This window comes from Mobula hypostoma, chromosome 12 (genome assembly GCF_963921235.1).
Source record: "Mobula hypostoma chromosome 12, sMobHyp1.1, whole genome shotgun sequence".
In the NCBI taxonomy this organism is placed as follows: Eukaryota; Metazoa; Chordata; class Chondrichthyes; order Myliobatiformes; family Myliobatidae; genus Mobula; species Mobula hypostoma.
The window spans coordinates 101,057,087-101,075,662 of NC_086108.1; the positions used below are offsets into that span (position 1 = coordinate 101,057,087).

Below are 18,576 nucleotides of genomic sequence, written 5' to 3' on the forward strand. Positions count from 1 at the left end.
ACTTTCCCAACCACTGAGGTTAGGCTAACTGGCCTATAATTTCCTTTCTTTTGCCTTCCTTCCTTCTTAGAGAGTGGAGGTGACATTTGCAATTTTGTATGTCCTTTGATGTTCTGCTCCCAAGTATGGCCTTCTTTCAGCTACGACTCAGTGATGCTCACAACCTCGTACTGACCAATCTCTAATGGCGGTATGAGTTCGTCCATCTTATGCCAAATTCTACGCGCATTTAAATTCAGCACCTTTAGTCCTGCATTCTTTGCCCTTTTTAATTTTGCTTCTGTGGTTCAATTTCACTCTTTTTTTCTGTCTGCATTTGTACCCAGTCATTGGCTTGTCCTTCCTTACATTCGTGTTACACCCATCATATATTCGTAAACCTGCTGGTGCATCCTCAGCTCTATCATACTGGTTCCCATCCTTCTGCCATATCAGTTCAAATCACTCCCAACAGCTCTGGTAAACCTGCCCACAAGAATGTTTTGTGGGCCGCAGGGCCTGTATTGTGCTGTAGGTTTTTTGTGTAATATTGGTCCCCCTCGGAAGCAAGTGCAACTCATCCTTTTGTGCAGGTGCCATCTGTCCCAATTATCCAGAAATCTGAATCCCTGCTCTCTGCTCCAATTCTTCAGCCATGCATCTATCTGCTGCTGTTTCCCATTTACTTCAGGGTTCGACATGTGTATTCAGAGATGCCTTGTCTGCACACTGCTGTGAACTCTAGTGTCCGTTGTGCTGATATGAACGTCTTATCATATTATGGGCGTATTATGCCTCTGTGCCTGTACACACTGAAATTTAGAGGAATAATTGGGGATGGGGAGGCGGGGGGGGGATCTCTTTAAAATCTATCAAATAGTGAAAGGTCGAGACGGAGTGGATGCTTCCTATTCTGGAGGAGTCTAGCCTAAGAGGATACAATCTCAGAATAGAGCGATGTTCATTTAAAACAGAGATCAGGAGGAATTTCTTTCACAGAGTGTGGTGAATCTGTGGAATTCATTACCATAGGCAGCGGTGGATGGCAGGTCATTGGGTGTATTTAAGGTGGAGGCTGATTGATACTTAAGTTAGGGCGTGAAAGGTTACAGGGAGAAGGCAAGAAAATAAGGTGGAGAGTGAAATGCATCAGCCACGATGAAATAGCGGAGCAGATACAAAGGCCCAACTAGACCAATTCTGCTCTATGTCTTTATGGCTTAAAATCCCAGAGGAACAGCAGTTTCTGATATACTCAAACTATCCTGTCTGGCACCAACAATAATTCTGCTGAGATCAAATTCACTACGATCACATTTTTTCCCCAGTCTGATGTTTGGTATGAACAACTGAATTTCTTGATCATGTCTGCATGCTTTTCTGCACTGAATGGCTGCCATATAATTCAATAATTAGATATTTGTATTGAATAATAAGTGTACAGGTGCACCTAATAAAGTGGCCACTGAGTGTACTTATTGTTGTACTCATTATTACCATGTACTCTGTTTACCTTGTTACCGTCACACAATGTATTTCATTGCACCCTGGTGTCAATGACAATAAAGCGTTCTGCCCCTGGTGTACATGACAGTAAATCATTCTGACCCTGGTATGAATGACAATAAATCATTCTGCCCCTGGTGTACATGACAATAAAGCAATCTGAGCCTGGTATCAATGACAATAAAGCATTCTACCCCTGGTGTACATGACAATAAAGCATTCTGACCCTGGTATCAATAACAATAAAGCATTCTCACCCTGGTGTACAAGACAATAAAGCATTCTGACCCTGGTATCAGTGACAATAAATCATTCTGACCCTGGTGTACATGACAAGAAAGCAATCTGAGCCTGGTATCAATGACAATAAAGCATTCTCACCCTAGTATCAATGACAATAAAGCATTCTCACCCTGGTGTACATGACAATAAATCATTCTGACCCTGGTGTACATGACAATAAATCATTCTGACCCTGGTGTACATGACAATAAAACAATCTGAATCTGATTCACCCCTTTCTTCTGTGTACCTGAATTCTTCAATCCATGTCAACATAGTTCCACCAATACTTTAAAGTTTCTCTACACCAGACTTCTATGTAGCATTAAATATTTATCAATAGTCATTTTAACCACACAAAGGAGACAAAATTTTCAATGGAAATATTTTATTAGTGCATAGCAAAGGGAAATGCTACAAAATTAGTCCATTTTACATATTGTCCATTTCAAATACATGGTTGAGCGAGCTAGGGTTTTTCGGTGAGAGGTGACTTGATGAAGCTGTGTAAGATAAGAGCCATTGGCAGAGTAGAGAGCTAGCACTTTTTTGTCCCCCAGGGTAGAAAAGGCTAATCCAAGATGGTGTAATTTTCAAGTGATTGGTGGAATGTATCAGGAATATACAGCGGTACTTTTTTTTTACACGAAGAGTGGTGTGCGTGTGTGTGTGTGTGCGTGTGTGTGCGTGGATTGCCCTGCTAGGCATGGTGATAGAGCCAGATACATTAGACCAGGGGTTCCTAGCCTGGAGTCCAAGGATCCCATAGTTAATGGTAGGGGTCCATGGCATAAAAAAAGTAGGAAACATTTAACAGACTCTTAGATATGTATATGAATAAAAGAAACATGGAGGGCTTTGTGGGAGAGATGTGATAGATTGATTTTGGAGTAGGTGAAAAGTCCGGTTCAGGTTTGTAGCTCAGTGGCCTGTACTGTGCTGTATTGTTCTATGTTCTACATTCTATATCTGTATTGGATACACGAATTTGCTGAGATTCAAAGAGCTGGGAACCTTGGCTCAAGCACCCAGGAGTATAACCAGTACAAATCAGTTTAAAGCCTGGAGAATTAACAAATAGTCATTGAGGGTGAACTTTGCACGGGTATTCTCCCAATCGCTATAATCCTGGAATATCAATCATATATTGGAAAACTGACTTTGGATCATAATCTGATCTTCCCCCTTCTAACTCAGTCCCTAAAATGAAACCCAGTTAAGAAACCCAATTGCTCAGATCTAGGCAATTTTAATTGCAAGCAACTTCATCATTCCCTTTGTAAAATTCCTATGCATTTGCAAGATTCACTCGCTTCCTTTTCCTTCGTCGACACACAGCGCAAAGAATGATACTAGTAATTGTACTCAGAGTAATTCCACTTAATATTGGAATCCATCCTTTCCATGATAAATAAGTGGAATGATGTTTCTTAGCCAAAAACACGAAGTAAGATACCTTGGCTATGTTTGACACCTCAGAATATTGATTGCTCTGGTCATATGCACGCACAGCAAAGTAGATCACTGTCCCATTTTGCATGTTTGGCTTCTCAGAATAAACAGTTAGCATTTCTTTGAAGCCATAAGGTTGCGGAATCATGACAGTCGTGTTAATTAGTCGAGCTTTGGGAAAATTATCTCGTAGTTGTAGCAGTTTGTCACTTGTTCTCACTTCATAATGAGATGCTAAAAAAGATAGAAGAGGATTGATTTTAATATATTTTTATATACTCAGTGGCCACTTTATCAGGTACCCTTCATCAGCTAATCAGACAGCAGTAACTCAATGCATAAAAGCATGCAAACATGGTCAAGAGGTTCCATTGTTCAGACTAAACATCAGAATGGGGAGGAAATGTGATCAAAGTGACTTTGACCATGGAATGATTGTTAGTGCCAGACAGGGTGGTTTGAGTATCTCAAATACTCTAATTTCCCGTGATCTTCACAAACAACAATCTCTAGAGTTTACAGAAAAACAAAAGAAGTTTTGAGTGAGTGGTACCTTTTTGACGAGAAAGATCAGAGGAGAATGGCCAGACTAGCTCAAGCTGACAGGAAGGCAACAGTAACTCAAATAACCACGTGTTACAACAGTGGTGAGCATCTTTGAACACACAGCACAATGATCTTGAACTGGATGGGTTACAGCAGCAGAAGACCACAAATATACACTCAGTGGCCATTTTATTAGGTCCAGGAGGTAGAGTGGATGTGGAGAGGATGTTTCCTGTGGCGGGGAGTCTAACATCAGAGGACACAGCTTCAGAATAGAGGGGTGTCCTTTTAGAATAGAGAGGAGGAAGAATTTCTTTGACTAGAGAGTGGTGAATCTGTGGAATTCATCGCCACAGGCAGTTGTGAAGGGCAAGTCATTGGATATATTTAAGGCAGAGGTTGATAGATTCTTGTTTAGTCAGGGCATGAGGAAGGAAATTAGGGCTGAGAGGGAAAATGAATCAGCCATGATGAAATGGCGGAATTGGGAACTGAACCTGGTCAGGTGTCAGATCTCTCAGTGGGAGAGCATTTTGCAGATAGTGATCACAATTCTGTCACCTTTATCATAGCATTGGAGAGGGATCGGAACAGAAAAGTTAGGAAAGCATTTAATTGGAGTAAGGGGAAATATGAGGCTATCAGGCAGGAACTTGGAAGCATAAATTGGGAACAGATGTTCTCAGGGAAATGTACGGAAGCAATGTGGCAAATGTTCAGGGGATATTTGTGTGGAGTTCTGCATAGGTACGTTCCAGTGAGACAGGAAAAGGATGGTAGGGTACAGGAACCGTGGTAAAGGATGTTCTAAATCCAGTCATGAAGAAAAGAAGAGCTAACGAAAGGTTCAAAAAACTAAGTAATGATATAGATCTAGAAGATTTTAAGGCTAGCAGGAAGAAGCTTAAGAAAGAAATTAGGAGAGTCAGAAGGGGCCATGAGAAGGCCTTGGCGGACAGGATTAAGGAAAACCCCAAGGGATTTGACAAATATGTGAAGACCAAGAGGATAAGCCGTGAGAGAATAGGACCAATCAAGTGTGACAGTGGAAAAGTGTGCATGGAACTAGAGGAGATAGCAGATGTACTTAATGAATACTTTGCTTCAGTATTCACTACAGAAAAGGATTTGGAAGTTATAGGAGTGACTTAGAGCAGACTGAAAAGCTTGAGCATGTAGATATTAAGAAAAAAGATGTGCTGGAGCTTTTAGAAAGCATCAAGTTGGATAAGTCACCAGGACTGGATGGGATGTACCCCAGGCTACTGTGGGAGGTGAGGGAGGAGATTGCTGAGACTCTGGCAATGATCTTTGCATCATCAGTGGGGACGGGAGAGGTTCCAGAAGATTGGAGGTTTGCAGATGTTGTTCCCTTATTCAAGAAAGGGAGTAGAGATAGCCCAGGAAATTATAGACCAGTGAGTCTTACTTCAGTGGTTGGTAAGTTGATGGAGAAGATCCTAAGAGGCAGGATTTATGAACATTTGGAGAGGCATAATATGATTAAGAACATCAGCATGACTTTGTGAAAGGCAGGTCGTGTCTTACGAGCCTGATTGAATTTTTTGAAGACGTGACTAAACACATTGATGAAGGTAGAGCAATAGATGTAGTGTATATGAATTTCAGCAAGACATTTGACAAGGTACCCCTTGCAAGGCTTATTGAGAAGGTAAGGACGCATGATATCCAAAGGGACATTGCTTTGTGGATCCAGAACTGGCTTGCCCACAGAAGGCAAAGTGTGGTTGTAGACGGGTCATATTCTGCATGGAGGTTGGTGACCAGTGGTGTGCCTCAGGGATCTGTTCTGGGACCCCTACTCTTTGTGATTTTTATAAATGACCTTTTTTCCTTGGAGCGATGGAGGGTGAGAGGTGACCTGATTGAGGTGTATAAGATGATGAGGGGCATTGATCGTGTGGATAGTCAGAGGCTTTTTCTCAGGGCTGAAATGGCTAACATGAGAGGGCAGAGTTTTAAGGTGCTTGGAAGCAGGTACAGAGGAGCTGTTAGGGGTAAGTTTTTTTTACGGAGAGTGTGGTGAGTGCAAGGAATGGGCTGCCAGCAATGGTGGTGGAGGTGGATACGACAGGGTCTTTTAAGAGACTCCTGGACAGGTACATGAAGCTTAGAAAAATAGAGGGCTATGGGTAACCCTTGGTAATTTCTAAGGTAAAGACATGTTCGGCACAGCTTTGTGGGTCGAATGGCCTGTACTGTGCTGTAGGTTTTCTCTGTTTTTTATGCAATGGGCCAAATGGCCTAATTCTGTTCCTATATCTTATGTCAAATAAAGTGGTTACTGAGAGTATACAGCTGGAAAAAGCACACATTTTCCTTGGCTTTATGAAATGAGTCCAAGGGCATGAGGGCAAAGAAGTCAAACCCTCATTAAGCATAGATTAGGCCTCACATAGTATGTGCTAAGCAGCATACTTAAGCAAGGATATCATGTCCTTGGAAAAGGTGTCACAGAATTTTACCAAGATGCTGTTCAGCCCTGGCTTTTGTAGCACTGAATGCATCTCTCCATTCTCTTCCCATAATGATGCACCACAGAATCAGAGTCAGATTCATTATCAGTAAGATATGCCGTGAAATTGATATTAGTTAGACTGGAAGTGTACAGAGAATATTTCCAAGGATATTTCCAGGATTTGATGACATGAGTTAGAGGGAAAGTTTGACAAGGTTAGGACTTTATTCCCTGGAGCATAGGAAATGAGGGGATATACAAAATTATGAGGGTGTGGATAGTGTAAATGCAAGCGGAGTTCTTCCACTGAGGTTGGGTGAGCCAAGAACTAGAGTTCATGGGTTAAGACTGAAAGGAGATATAAAAACATGAAAAATAAATATTTAGTGCAAAAAAGAAATAGCAAGATAGTGTTCATGGGTCCTGTTCTGATGCATCACATCTTGGCATGGCAACTGTTCTGTTTGAGATCATAAAAAACAACAGAGAGCTGTGGACAAAGCCTAGTCCATTATGGGGACCAGCCTTCCCTTTGGAGTTTGTCCACATTTCCCACTGCTAAAGCAACAAAAATGATCAAAGATCTCACCCAGTCTAAACATTCTTCTCCCTCCTCCTATTGGGGAGAAGATACGAAAAGCTGAAAGCATGTATTTGTACTGATACTGGTTTATTCTTGTATGTGTACCAAGGTTCAGTGAAAAGCATGTCTTGCATATTGTTCATACAGATCAAATCATTACATGGTGCATTGAGGCAGAGTAACATCAGGCTGCTGTTTATTGATTACAGCTCATCACAATCCTGCCCTCAATTCTGATCAACAAGCTCCAAGACCTGGTCCTCTGTGCCTCCCTCTGCAACTGGATCCTTGACATCCTCCTGAGGAAACCACAGTCCGTGCAGATCAGAAATGACATCTCCTCCTCACATGACAATCAACAGTAGCACACCTCAAGGATGTGTGCTTAACCGACTGCTCCACTCTCCCTATACCCACGACTGCGTGGTTAGGCACAGCTCAAACTCCATCTATTTACCTCTCAATGTCACAACTATTGTTGGCATTAATTCAAGTGGTGATGAGGAGGTGCACAGGAGCGAGATGGATCAGCTGGTTCAGAGGTGTTGCAGCAGTAACCTTGCACTCACTCAGAAAGGCCAAGGAATTGATCGTGGACTTTAGGAAGGGGAAGTTGAGATATCACATACCAGAATTCAATGGGGGATCAAATGGAGAAGGTAATCATTTTCAAGTTTCTGAGGATCTCTGAGGATCAATCCTGGGCTCAACATATTGACGCAGTTACAAAGAAGGCATGACAGTGGCTATATTTCATTAGGAGTTCGAGGAGATATGGTATGTCACCAAAGACACTTGCAAATTCCTACAGATGTACCATGGAGCACATTCTAACAGGCAGCATCACTGTTTGGAATTGGAAAAAAGCTGCAGTAAGTTGTAAACTCAGCCAGCTCCATCATGAGCACTAGCTTCTGCAGCATCAATTTCACTTTCAAAATGTGATGCCTCAGAAAGGCAGCATCCATCACTAAGGACCCCAATCACACGGAACATGCCCTACCATTACAGAGCCCGAAGGCACACACTCAACGCTTCAGGAACAGCTTCTTCCCCTCTAGCATCATATTTCTGCATGGGCAATGAACCCATTACTACTGCCTCATTTTTTTCCCTCTTTTGCACTACTTATTTAATTTCATTTTCTTTTTTATATATACTTATTGTCATTTATAGTTTTTATTATGCATTGCAATGTACTTCATGACATATGTGAGTGATACTAAACCTGATTTTGATTCTAATTCTGATTCTGACAAGATACGAAAATAACAATCCAGAGTAAAGTGTAAAAACTACAGAACAGATAAAAATAAAGGACTGCCAGGCTCAAGGAGATATACTCTATCCTATTACTAGAAGACTATAGAATGGGCCCCTAGTATGATAGGATGAATTCCTGACCTTACAATCTACCTCATTATGGCCTTGCACCATATTGTCTCCCTTACCTACTGCCTGTTATGCCGCATTTAGGGCAGCAATGAAGGTCCTCAATTTCTGTATGTATAGAAGGATTCTTCATTGTTGTTTCGGTAACGATTGTTTTTTGACTAGTCAGGATTGTTGGCCCTGAGCTGAACTCCAAAACCTGGAGGACTGGTGGGGCACTCTTAGTCTGGCCTCTACCCTTTGACCTGTTTGGCATGGATGACCTTACCAAAAGCTAAAGCACAAGGCCCTGACTCCAGCCAACATAGTGCTCCGGGTCATTGAGGCACACAAGCCTCTAAACCCTATGATAGGGTCTTGGAGGATATTATCTATCTGCACAGAACTTGCTCTGTAGCTGTAACACTTTCTTCTGCATTCTATTATTGATTTCCCTTATACTATCTCAGTACACTGATGTGATGAAATGATCTGTGTGGATGGCATGCAAAGCAAAATATACCACATGTGATGTGTGGTAACTATAAAAGTAATTTACCAGTTTTGTGGGGGCCAGTCCCTTCAGATTTACTGATATTTTCTTCCTTCTCCATCAACCACTTCGCTTCTTGTAGCACTCTCTAATGCCACCAGAGGAGATGCATGTCATGCACTTTCACTGCATCCTTAATCAAGCACAGACCAAACATTGCTTTCAGGGGTAGCAGTGACTCCTTGCACTTCCTGCAAACTAATGTATTTGGTGCTCACAATGCAGTCTCCTCTTCCCCGCAGAATCCAATATAGATTGAATGACTGCGTTCAGGTCTCTCTGAGCACTTTTCAGAATTAGAATCAGGTTTTTATCACTGAAGTAGTATGAAATTTGTTGTTCTGTGGCAGCAGTACAGGATAATGCATTTATATATATTTCTATAGACATCTGTTAGTCTCATGAGACCATGGATTTGCACCTTGGAAGGTTTTGCGCCTGGGCAAGGTTGTATGGAAGACCGACAGTTGCCCATGCTGCAAGTCTCCCCTCTCCACGCCACCAATGTTGTTCAAGGGAAGGGCACTAGGGCCGATACAGCTTGGCACCGGTGTTGTTGCAGAGCAATGTGTGGTTAAGTGTCTTGCTCGAGGACACAACACGCTGCCTCAGCTGAGGCTCGAACTAGCGACCTTCAGATCACTAGACCAACGCCTTAACCACTTGGCCACGTGCCAACACAGGGTAATACTATAATTATGATAAGAAATATAGTATATAGAAAATAATTAAATAATCAGTGCAAAAAAAAAAGAGCAAAAATAGTGACACACATCAAAGTTGCTGGTGAACGCAGCAGGCCAGGCAGCATCTGTAGGAAGAAGTGCAGTCGACTGCACCTCTTCCTACAGATGCTGCCTGGCCTGCTGCGTTCACCAGCAACTTTGATGTGTGTTGCTTGAATTTCCAGCATCTGCAGAATTCCTGTTGTTTGAGCAAAAATAGTGAGTTGGTGTTCATATGTTCATTGTCTATTCAGAAATCTGATGGCCGAGGGAAAGAAGCTTTCCTAATGCACTGAGTGTGGATCTTCAGGTTCCTGTACTTCCACTCTGAAGGCAGTATTGAGAAGAGGACATGTCCTGGATGGTGGGGGTCCTTTATACTGGTGGCACTTTTCTTGATGGTGTTGGATCTGCCTCATTCACCTGTAAAGTTATCCACCTTAGGGGTGACACAGCAGCATAGCGGTTAGCGCAGTCGCCTTACAGCACCAGTGATTATCAATCAGGGTCCAAATTGCATTGCTGTCTGTAAGGAGTTCGTACGTTTTTCCCGTGACTGCAAGGTCCTATTCTGGTTGCGCCAGATTCCTCCCACATTCCAAGGACGTTCAGTTAGTGTTACTAAGTTGTAGGCATGCTACTGGTATGTTGTTACTGGAAGAATGGCAAACAAAAAGCGACGCTGGTTGTTCCCAGCGCAATCTTCTGACTGTGTGTTGGTTGTTGATGCAAAATGACTCATTTCACTGTACGTTTCCATGTTTCATTGTACATGTGACAAATAAAGCTAATCTCTTTAATGCTAACTCATTTAAGCTGGAGCTTGGGAGGGATAATTGCGCCTAACGGCGACTCCTTTGCTTGCATCTTTGGAAACAGTTCTATTTCCACATTTAATATTTTTATTTTTCCCTTTCAGGGTTCTTTTGAAGACCCTGGCCTGGAGTTGTGCGCAGGCTTCGGTTCTTTGTGGGAATGGGACCCTTTCTCGGAGTTCCACATGCCAAGGGTTTGGCCTGAGAGTCTCAATCGTGTTATCGGGGTTCTGGAGATGGGTGGATCGAGGGTTGGTGTCATGGCAGGAGACTTGTTTGTCATTGGGGAGGCTGGAAAATCTTTTGCTGTGGGCCAGAAGACCTGAGGCCTTTGCAATCTTTGGACACAGAGCTTGAGAAAAGCGACGAAACGGACTTAACATCGTAAACCAGCGGGTTGTTGTTATGTCTCCCGCTCGCTGTGAAAATGGGGGACACCTCCCTCTCCCTTGCCAGGGAGAGAGAGAACTTGTGGTTTGTCGAATGTCGGATGAAATGCGAAGCCTTTGGGGTAACTTTGGTCTGTGTCTTTGCTATTGCTTAGCACACGCTTGGGCTTGGTGATGGTACCGATGTGTATTTTTTGCTGGTGGGGGAAGGGGGATCGTTGCTCGCTGCTGCTTACATGTGGGAGGGGGGAGCTGGGGGAGACTTTAGGGTTCTCACATTTAACTGTTGTTCATTCTGTGGGGCACTCCTCTGCTTTCATGGATGTTTGCGAAGAAAAAGCATTTCAGGATGCATATTGTGTACATTTCTCTGACATTAAATTAGACCTCAACCTTTCTCTCTCCACAGAACCTGCCTGTTATTTCCCCTCAACTATCAGGCTTTGAACCAAAGGATATAACTTCATTCACCTTCACTTGCTCCATCTCCGAACTGTTTTCACAATCTATGGACTCACTTTTTACTTATTATTATTGCTTCTTTTCTTTTCTTTTGTATTTGCACAGTTTATTGTCTTTTGGGCACATGGCCAAGTGGTTAAGGCATTGGACTAGCGACCTGAAGGTCGTGAGTTCGAGCCCCAGCGAAGGCAAAGTGTTGTGTCCTTGAGCAAGGCACTTAATCACACATTGCTCTGCGACGAATGTGGTGCCAAGCTGTATGGGTCCTAATGCCCTTCCCTTGGACAACATTGGTGTCATGGAGAGGGGAGACTTGTAGCATGGGCAACTGCTGGTCTTCCATACAACCTTGCCCAGGCCTGTGCCCTGGAGAGTGAAGACTTTCCAGGCGCAGATCCATGGTCTCACAAGACTAATGGATGTCTTTTGCACACTGGTTGTCTGCCCTGTTGGATGCGATCTTGCATTGATTCTGTTATTGTTATTGGACTTATTGAGTGTACCTGCAAGAAAATATGTCTCAGGTTTGTATATGGTGACATATATGTACTTTGTTAATAATTTACTTTGAACCTCAATTTGTACACCTCTATAAGATCACCACTCAGTCTCCTATGCTCCAAGGAATAAAGTCCTAACTTAGTCCCTCGAGTCCTGACAAGATCCCTGTAAATAGTTTTGGAACTATTTCTAGTTTAATAACATCTTTCCTAGAACAGGGCGAGCAAAATTGAACACATTCCTCTAAGTGCAGCTCCAAATGGAAGATGGACAAGCAGCTGAGATGGAAAGGAATATCAAAAAGGATACACTGAAGGGAAGGGATAAAGGAGGAAGGCAGGTACCACTGATTGAGCTGAATGATCCAGGGTTGGGGTTGAGGGTGCCTAACCCTCACCCAAACCCCAATGCAACCCTAAACACATCCCAAATCTCAATCCTATCTATAACTCCAACCCCAGTTGTAACCCCAGCATCAACCCTAACCCTAACCCTAATCCTAATCATATCCCCAACATCAACCCTAACCTGAAATTTAACCATAGATTGTGATCTACCAAAGCAAAGGTTAGGTTCAAACTTTAAAGAGTTTGATAGAGGAAAAGAGGAAGAAACTGCTTATCATAATAATAGTGTCAGTAACTGAAAACTCAAGTTTAAATTTATTGACAAAAGATTTAGTAATGTGCAGGGTTAGTATTCTGGTGGGATGTGAAGAGGAAGAACTATAATGGGTACTCATAAACACAAAAAAAATCTGCAGAGGCTGGAAATCCAAGCAACAAATACAAAATGCTGGAGAAACTCTGCAGGCCAGGCAACATCTATGGAAATTCTTTTCGAGTCCTGATGAAGAGTCTTGGCCTGAAACATTGATTCTTTCCTCTTTTCAATGGACGCTGCCTGGCTTGCTGAGTTCTTCCAGCATTTTGTGCGTGTTGATTATAAGGGGAACTGCTGAGATCTGAAGGGAAGGTGGAAGGAAGTTCAACAGCAGCTTTCAAAAAGATTGGGATTGCAGAGCGATGAGAAAGATCAGGAGCCAGTAGGATGAATGGATAGTCCTTGTACAATACAGACCGCCGAGAAGACCCAGCTGGTTTTATATGTAGTTTCACTGATTCAATGATAAAATGGGAAAGAAAGAAAGAAAGCAGCTCTCAACATCTAAATAGTTAGCAATAGTTTCCAATGAAAGGTCACATAAACATTGGCCAAAATTCAATTTTAGTGGAATGTGCATTATTAAACACAATAATGTAAATCTTTCTATCTCACCACTTCTTTATTATGTACTCCATTACATCTTCCTTGATCAAAAAATTTTAGACATAGGAGCAGAATTAGGCCATTCAGTCCATCAAATCTGCTCTGACATTCCATCATGACTGTTTTATTATCCCTTTCAGTTCCATTCTCCTGCCTTCTCCCTGCAACCTTTTGTGTCCTGACTAATCAAGAACCCATCAACCTCTGCTTTAAATCTACCCATTGACTTGGGCTCCACAGCCATTTGTGGCAACGAATTCCACAGATTCCCGACTTTCGGGCTAAAATAAGGCATGATGAAGACTTAGCATCAAATAACACTTAACAATGCTTATGTGAAGCAATTTACAGTGTTTTGCTTTAAAGCTGCAGAGAAATGTGTGTACGTGTGTGTGCACACGCATGCATTTGAATGTGCCTGTGCACATGTGCATGTGTACGTGTGTCTGCCTGTTTGTCTGTGAGTGATACCTGTAACCAAACCTAAATCAAGAATACAACTCCTTTAACCTAAGCCAACATTAAACTCAACATTGACTAAAAATTGACTGGAAAAACAGTCTGTCGTGGGTCGGAACTTGAAAAACAAACTGATCAGAACATTCTGTGAAAGGAGTCCTTTAGAATCAGAATCAGGTTTACTATCACTGATATATATCTTGATGTTTGTTGTTTTGCAACAGTAATGTGGTGAAAGGGGAGTCTAGGGAGGGATAGCAGCTGAGGTGAAGGGGCTTGTCATGTCCAATCCAGGGCAGCTCAATCACCTTTGGGCCCCACTGGACAGTGGCCACAGCTCGGTACACTGCTTCAACAGGTGGGCTAAACCAGGTGAGGGTAGCCAGCAGTTTCATACCCTGGTGAGATAGGGACATGCATGTCCTAGCATGCGCGGTCAGCTCCAGACCTACAGTGAGATCCAATGGCCAGGAAGGTGCTACTGCAACACTCCATGGAGCCAAGTGCCTGACAAGGCACAGAAGACGTCATGGTCATCCTCTGCAACTAGGGAAGACCCCAGTTTGTGACACTTGTTTGTACCACTGGACCTGGACTTTTGAGTTCGAAAGAGTGGAACTGTCCCAGTAGAACAGTTTTTCCACTTTAAAAGCTCTCCCGCACAGGTTTCCTGTCATCATTGGACACAATGGTCACCCACTGCAATGCAATGCATTGAAATTACTATAAACTACAAGATAAATAAATAGTGCAGAAGACAAGGTTCATGGGTCAATGGACCATTCAGGTATCTGATTCACACACATTGCAGACAATTTACTTATCTGCTTTCTCCTCAGATCTTCTGTGTTATGTCTGCCCAAACAATTTTCAAGTCAACAGATGCATTTAAATGATCATGAAAGTAAAAAAGTTCTTAAGATGCTGATAAGCTCAGTGATCTTCTCAAACCAATGAAATGAAAACAAGTATGAATTTTAGAAGGCAATATCAAAGAAGATGGGTTTGCCAGCGTTTAGTTTTTGGATATTATTATTTAGAAAATGGAACTAGATTAGGTGGACCTTGGCTGGCATAGATGAGAAGGGCAGAATGGCCTGTCTCCCTGTTGTACTACTCTGTGACTATCACTCTATAAAAAAGAATGCTTCAGAGCAACTTACAAGGGAACTGCAGACAGAACTGTTCACCTTTATGGATAGGAGCTGGCTATCCATGCAAGTTATCACAGGGTGAGCTGTAATCAGAATTTGGGTTCAAGAAATATACATGTGTTGTAACTACAGTAACTGTTTAGATTTGAAGCTTTGTAAGATTGTCAGAATGCAGATGTTGTGTCAGTGTGTGGTATTTTGTATCTTACACACAATGGGCTGAATGTACGCACTCAGTGATCACTTTATTAGGTACAGCTGTACTCCTGCTCATTAATGCAAGTATCTAATCAGCCAATTGTGTGGCAGCAACTCAGTGCATAAAAGCATGCAGACATGATTAAGAGGTTCAGTTGTTGTTCAGACCAAACATCAGAATGGGGAGAAAATGTGATCTAAGTGACTTTCACTGTGGAATGATTATTAGTGCCAGATGGGGTGATTGGAGTATCTCAGAAACTGCTGATCTTGAGGATTTCCATGCAAAACAGTCTCTCGAATTTACAGAGAATGTGCATAATTCAAAAAGAATGAGTGGCAGCTCTGTGGACAGAGATGTCTTGTTAATGAGTGAGGTCAGACGAAACTCGCCAGACTGGTTCAAGCTCACATTAACTTAGATAACCACACGACAATAGTGATGAGCAGAAGAGTATCTCTGAACATACAACACATTGAACCTTGAGGTGGATGGGCTACAGCAGCGAAAGACCGTGGACATACACTCAATGGCTACTTTATTAGGGACAGGAGGTACCTTAATAAAGTGGCCACTTGATGTATAATTCTTTTGCAACTTCTTTCAATAGTTTAATAAATATGTATTGCTTTAAGGGTCCTTAAGATTGTTATAGCTGGGGACAGTTATGGGAACAAACTCCTGCTGCCTATTAAATGCTCCCAATGGTGTGCGCCTCAAATAGTCTCTGACAACCAAGTCCAGCTTCTGGCCTTCATGTGTGGCTTAGCTACTAAGCCCGGCGGAACCTTTTCTACAGACAGAAGGGGCAAAGGTGGGTTATCAGTGCCTTAAAACCAGTTACTTCGGGGAAATGGGGCTCGTCAGCCATGGTTGACAGCTCTGCTAGAAGAAGGAAAACTCGGATCTCAAACTTCCGCTGCCTTGCGGCAATGCCTACTCATGAGGAAGGCTTTGGGAGTAAACCCCAAGAGAAAAATCCAGAACTGGAATCTCTAAGGCAGTCCTACGTTGAGCTCAATACTGACTGGCAACTCCTGCAACACTTCTGGTACTAAACTGGATCGGTCTCTGCCGTTCCTTTGGGTTCATCAGATGCATGGAGAGGGGGAGTTTGTAACATGGGCAACAGCTTGCTCTCCATATTGTACTGTCCAGACTTGCGTATCTGAACCGCTAGAAAGCATTATCCATGGTCAACTCTGACGGATGGAGGCCCTCATTCATAGTATAATTCATAGTATATTATAATATTCGTGTATTAACAATGCTTTATATTATATTAGTTCTAATAACCTTCTAAAAATAACTCTGCATTGTCCCTTTGTGTCTTGACTTGATTTAATCCACCCAAATGTTTTAGGATCAAATCAGGTATACAATACGTGACAGCTATCTACATGTCCCTGCAGGCTGTCAAAATTCAAACCCAGAAAGCAAAACTATTCTTAAGTAACTTCAGCCCAGCCAGAGTTACCTGATCCATGGTCATAGTCTCCTCCTGGTGCCGTCCATTCCAGATGAGTTTTATTCTCAAGTAATGTTGCTTGAAGGTCTGTGATTTTACTTGGTGGGAAGTCATTAGTGGGTGTGAAGGGAAGCGAAATTGATCCTCCTGCTTGAACCCTGTTGAAGTCTCCTAATTCGCTATTAAGTTCCTTCTCAAGAAGTTCAGGTTCTAATGAGTTTATTTCAAAATTTCCTAAATGGAGAAAAAGGACATGCATATTTATTTCCTGACTTTGTGGGCTTAAATGCCTCATGACTTCAAATTCCCTAGGTGTTGTTATTTCAGTGGATCTGTCCTGGGCCCAGTATGTAAGTGCAATTATGAAGAAAACATGGCACCTTAGCCATTTGTGAAGATTCGGCATGACATCTAAAATTTTGAGAAACTTTTGTAGATGTGTAGGGCAGAGTATATTGACTAGTGGCATCACAGTCTGGTTCACCCTTGAATGGAAAATCCTACAAAGAGTGGTGGATATGGCCCAGTCCATTCCAACCATTGAGCTCAATTACATGAAACTCTGTAACAGGAAAGCAGCATCCATCATCAGGGACCCCCACCAGCTAGGACATTAGAATTAGAATCAGAATCAGGTTTAATATCATTAGCATATGTCATGAAATGTGCTAACTTAGTGGCAACAGTACAATGCAATACATGATACTATAGAAAGATTGTGAAATACAGTAAATATATATCTATTAAATAGTTAAATTAAATAGGTAGTGCAAAAACAGAAATTTAAAAAGTGGTGAGGTAGTGTTCATGGGTTCAATGTCCATTCGGAAACTGGAAGACAGAAAAGAAGCTGTTCATGAATTGTTGAGTGTCTGCCTTTAGGCTTCTGTAACTCCTTCCAGATGGTAGCAATGAGAAGAGGGCATGTCCTGGGTGGTGGAGGTCCTTAATGGTGGACTTCACCACCTTTGTGATGGACATACTCTCTTCTCGCATCTGCCATCAGAAAGAAGGTACATGAGCCTCAGGACTCACACTACCAGTTTCAGGAACAGTTATAACCCGTCAACCATCAGGCTGTTGAACCAAAGGGGATAACTTCACTCAACTTCACTTGTCCCATCATTAAAATGTTCCCACAATCAATGGTCATCACAAGGACTCTTCATCTCATGTTCTTGATAATTATTTCTTATTTATATATTTATTTACCAATCAATCAATTAACTATTTTTTGTATTTGCACAGTTTGTTGTCATCTGCACTCTGGTTGTACTCCCTAGTTAGGCAGTCTTTGATTGATTCTGTTATGGTTATTATTCTATAGATTTATTGAGTATACCCACAAGAAAATGAATCTCAGGATTATATATGGTGATGTACACTTAAATAATAAAATTTACTTTGAACTTTGATAATTAGAATCGGAGTTAATATCACTGAATTACATGTTGAGAAATGTGTTGCGTTGCAGCAGCATAATAATGCAAAGATATAAAATTACTATAAATAACAAAAATAAATGTGGAAACCATAGAAAGGGTGTAGAGGAGATTTACAAGGATGTTGCCTGGATTGGGGAGCATGCCTTATGAGAATAGGTTGAGTGAACTCAGCCTTTTTTCCTTGGAGCGACGGAGAATGAGAGGTGACCTGATAGAAGTGTATAAGATGGTGAGAGGCATTGATCATGTGGGTAATCAGAGGCTTTTTTCCCAGGGCTGGAATGGCTGGCACGAGAGGACACAGTTTTAAGGTGCTTGGAAGCAGGTACAGAGGAGATGTTAGGGGTAAGTTTTTTTATGCAGAGAGCGCTGAGTGCGTGGAATGGGCTGCCGGCGACGGTGGTGGAGGCGGATACGATAGGGTTTTTTACGAGACTCCTGGACAGGTACATGGAGATCAGATAAACAAAGGGCTGTGGGTAACCCCAAGTAATTTCTGAGGTAAGGACATGTTCAGCACAGCTTTGTGGGCCGAAAGGCCTGTATTGTGTTGTAGGTTTTCTATGTTTCTAAAGTAAAAATGCAAAGAAATGGAATAATGAGGTAGTGTTCATGGACAGTTCAGAGATCTTATGACAGAGGGAAAGAAGCTTTTCCTCAATCATTGAGTGTGGATCTTCATGCTCCTATGCCTCCACCCAGATGGTATTAACACCAAGAGAGCTTGTCCTGAATCATGTGGGTTCTTAATGATGGATACCTCCTCTTGAGGCAGCATCTCTAGAAGACGTTCTGGATGGTGGGGAGCTTATGCCTGAGACAGAGCTTGCTGAGTCTACAACTCTTTATAACCTCTTGCAATCTCACACATCAGCAATGCAATTTCCATCCAGACCGCAGCTGATTGAGTAATTCTCTGAGCAAACAAGTCAGCTAACC

At 42.2% G+C, this 18,576-nt stretch overlaps 1 protein-coding gene across 1 annotated transcript in view; it reads right to left on the bottom strand.

Annotated features, from left to right (window-relative positions):
* Positions 1 to 2,198: 2,198 nt before the first annotated feature.
* LOC134355255 (calcium-activated chloride channel regulator 1-like) overlaps positions 2,199 to 18,576 on the bottom strand; it is a 96,995-nt gene continuing 80,617 nt past the window's right edge. Inside the window, exons 13-14 of the mRNA XM_063065050.1 lie at positions 16,202 to 16,426; positions 2,199 to 3,453 (exon numbers count right to left, since the gene is read on the bottom strand). Of these exons, the coding sequence (XP_062921120.1) occupies positions 3,056 to 3,453; positions 16,202 to 16,426 (623 nt within the window). The 3' untranslated portion in view covers positions 2,199 to 3,055. The remainder of the gene's footprint in view (positions 3,454 to 16,201; positions 16,427 to 18,576) is intronic.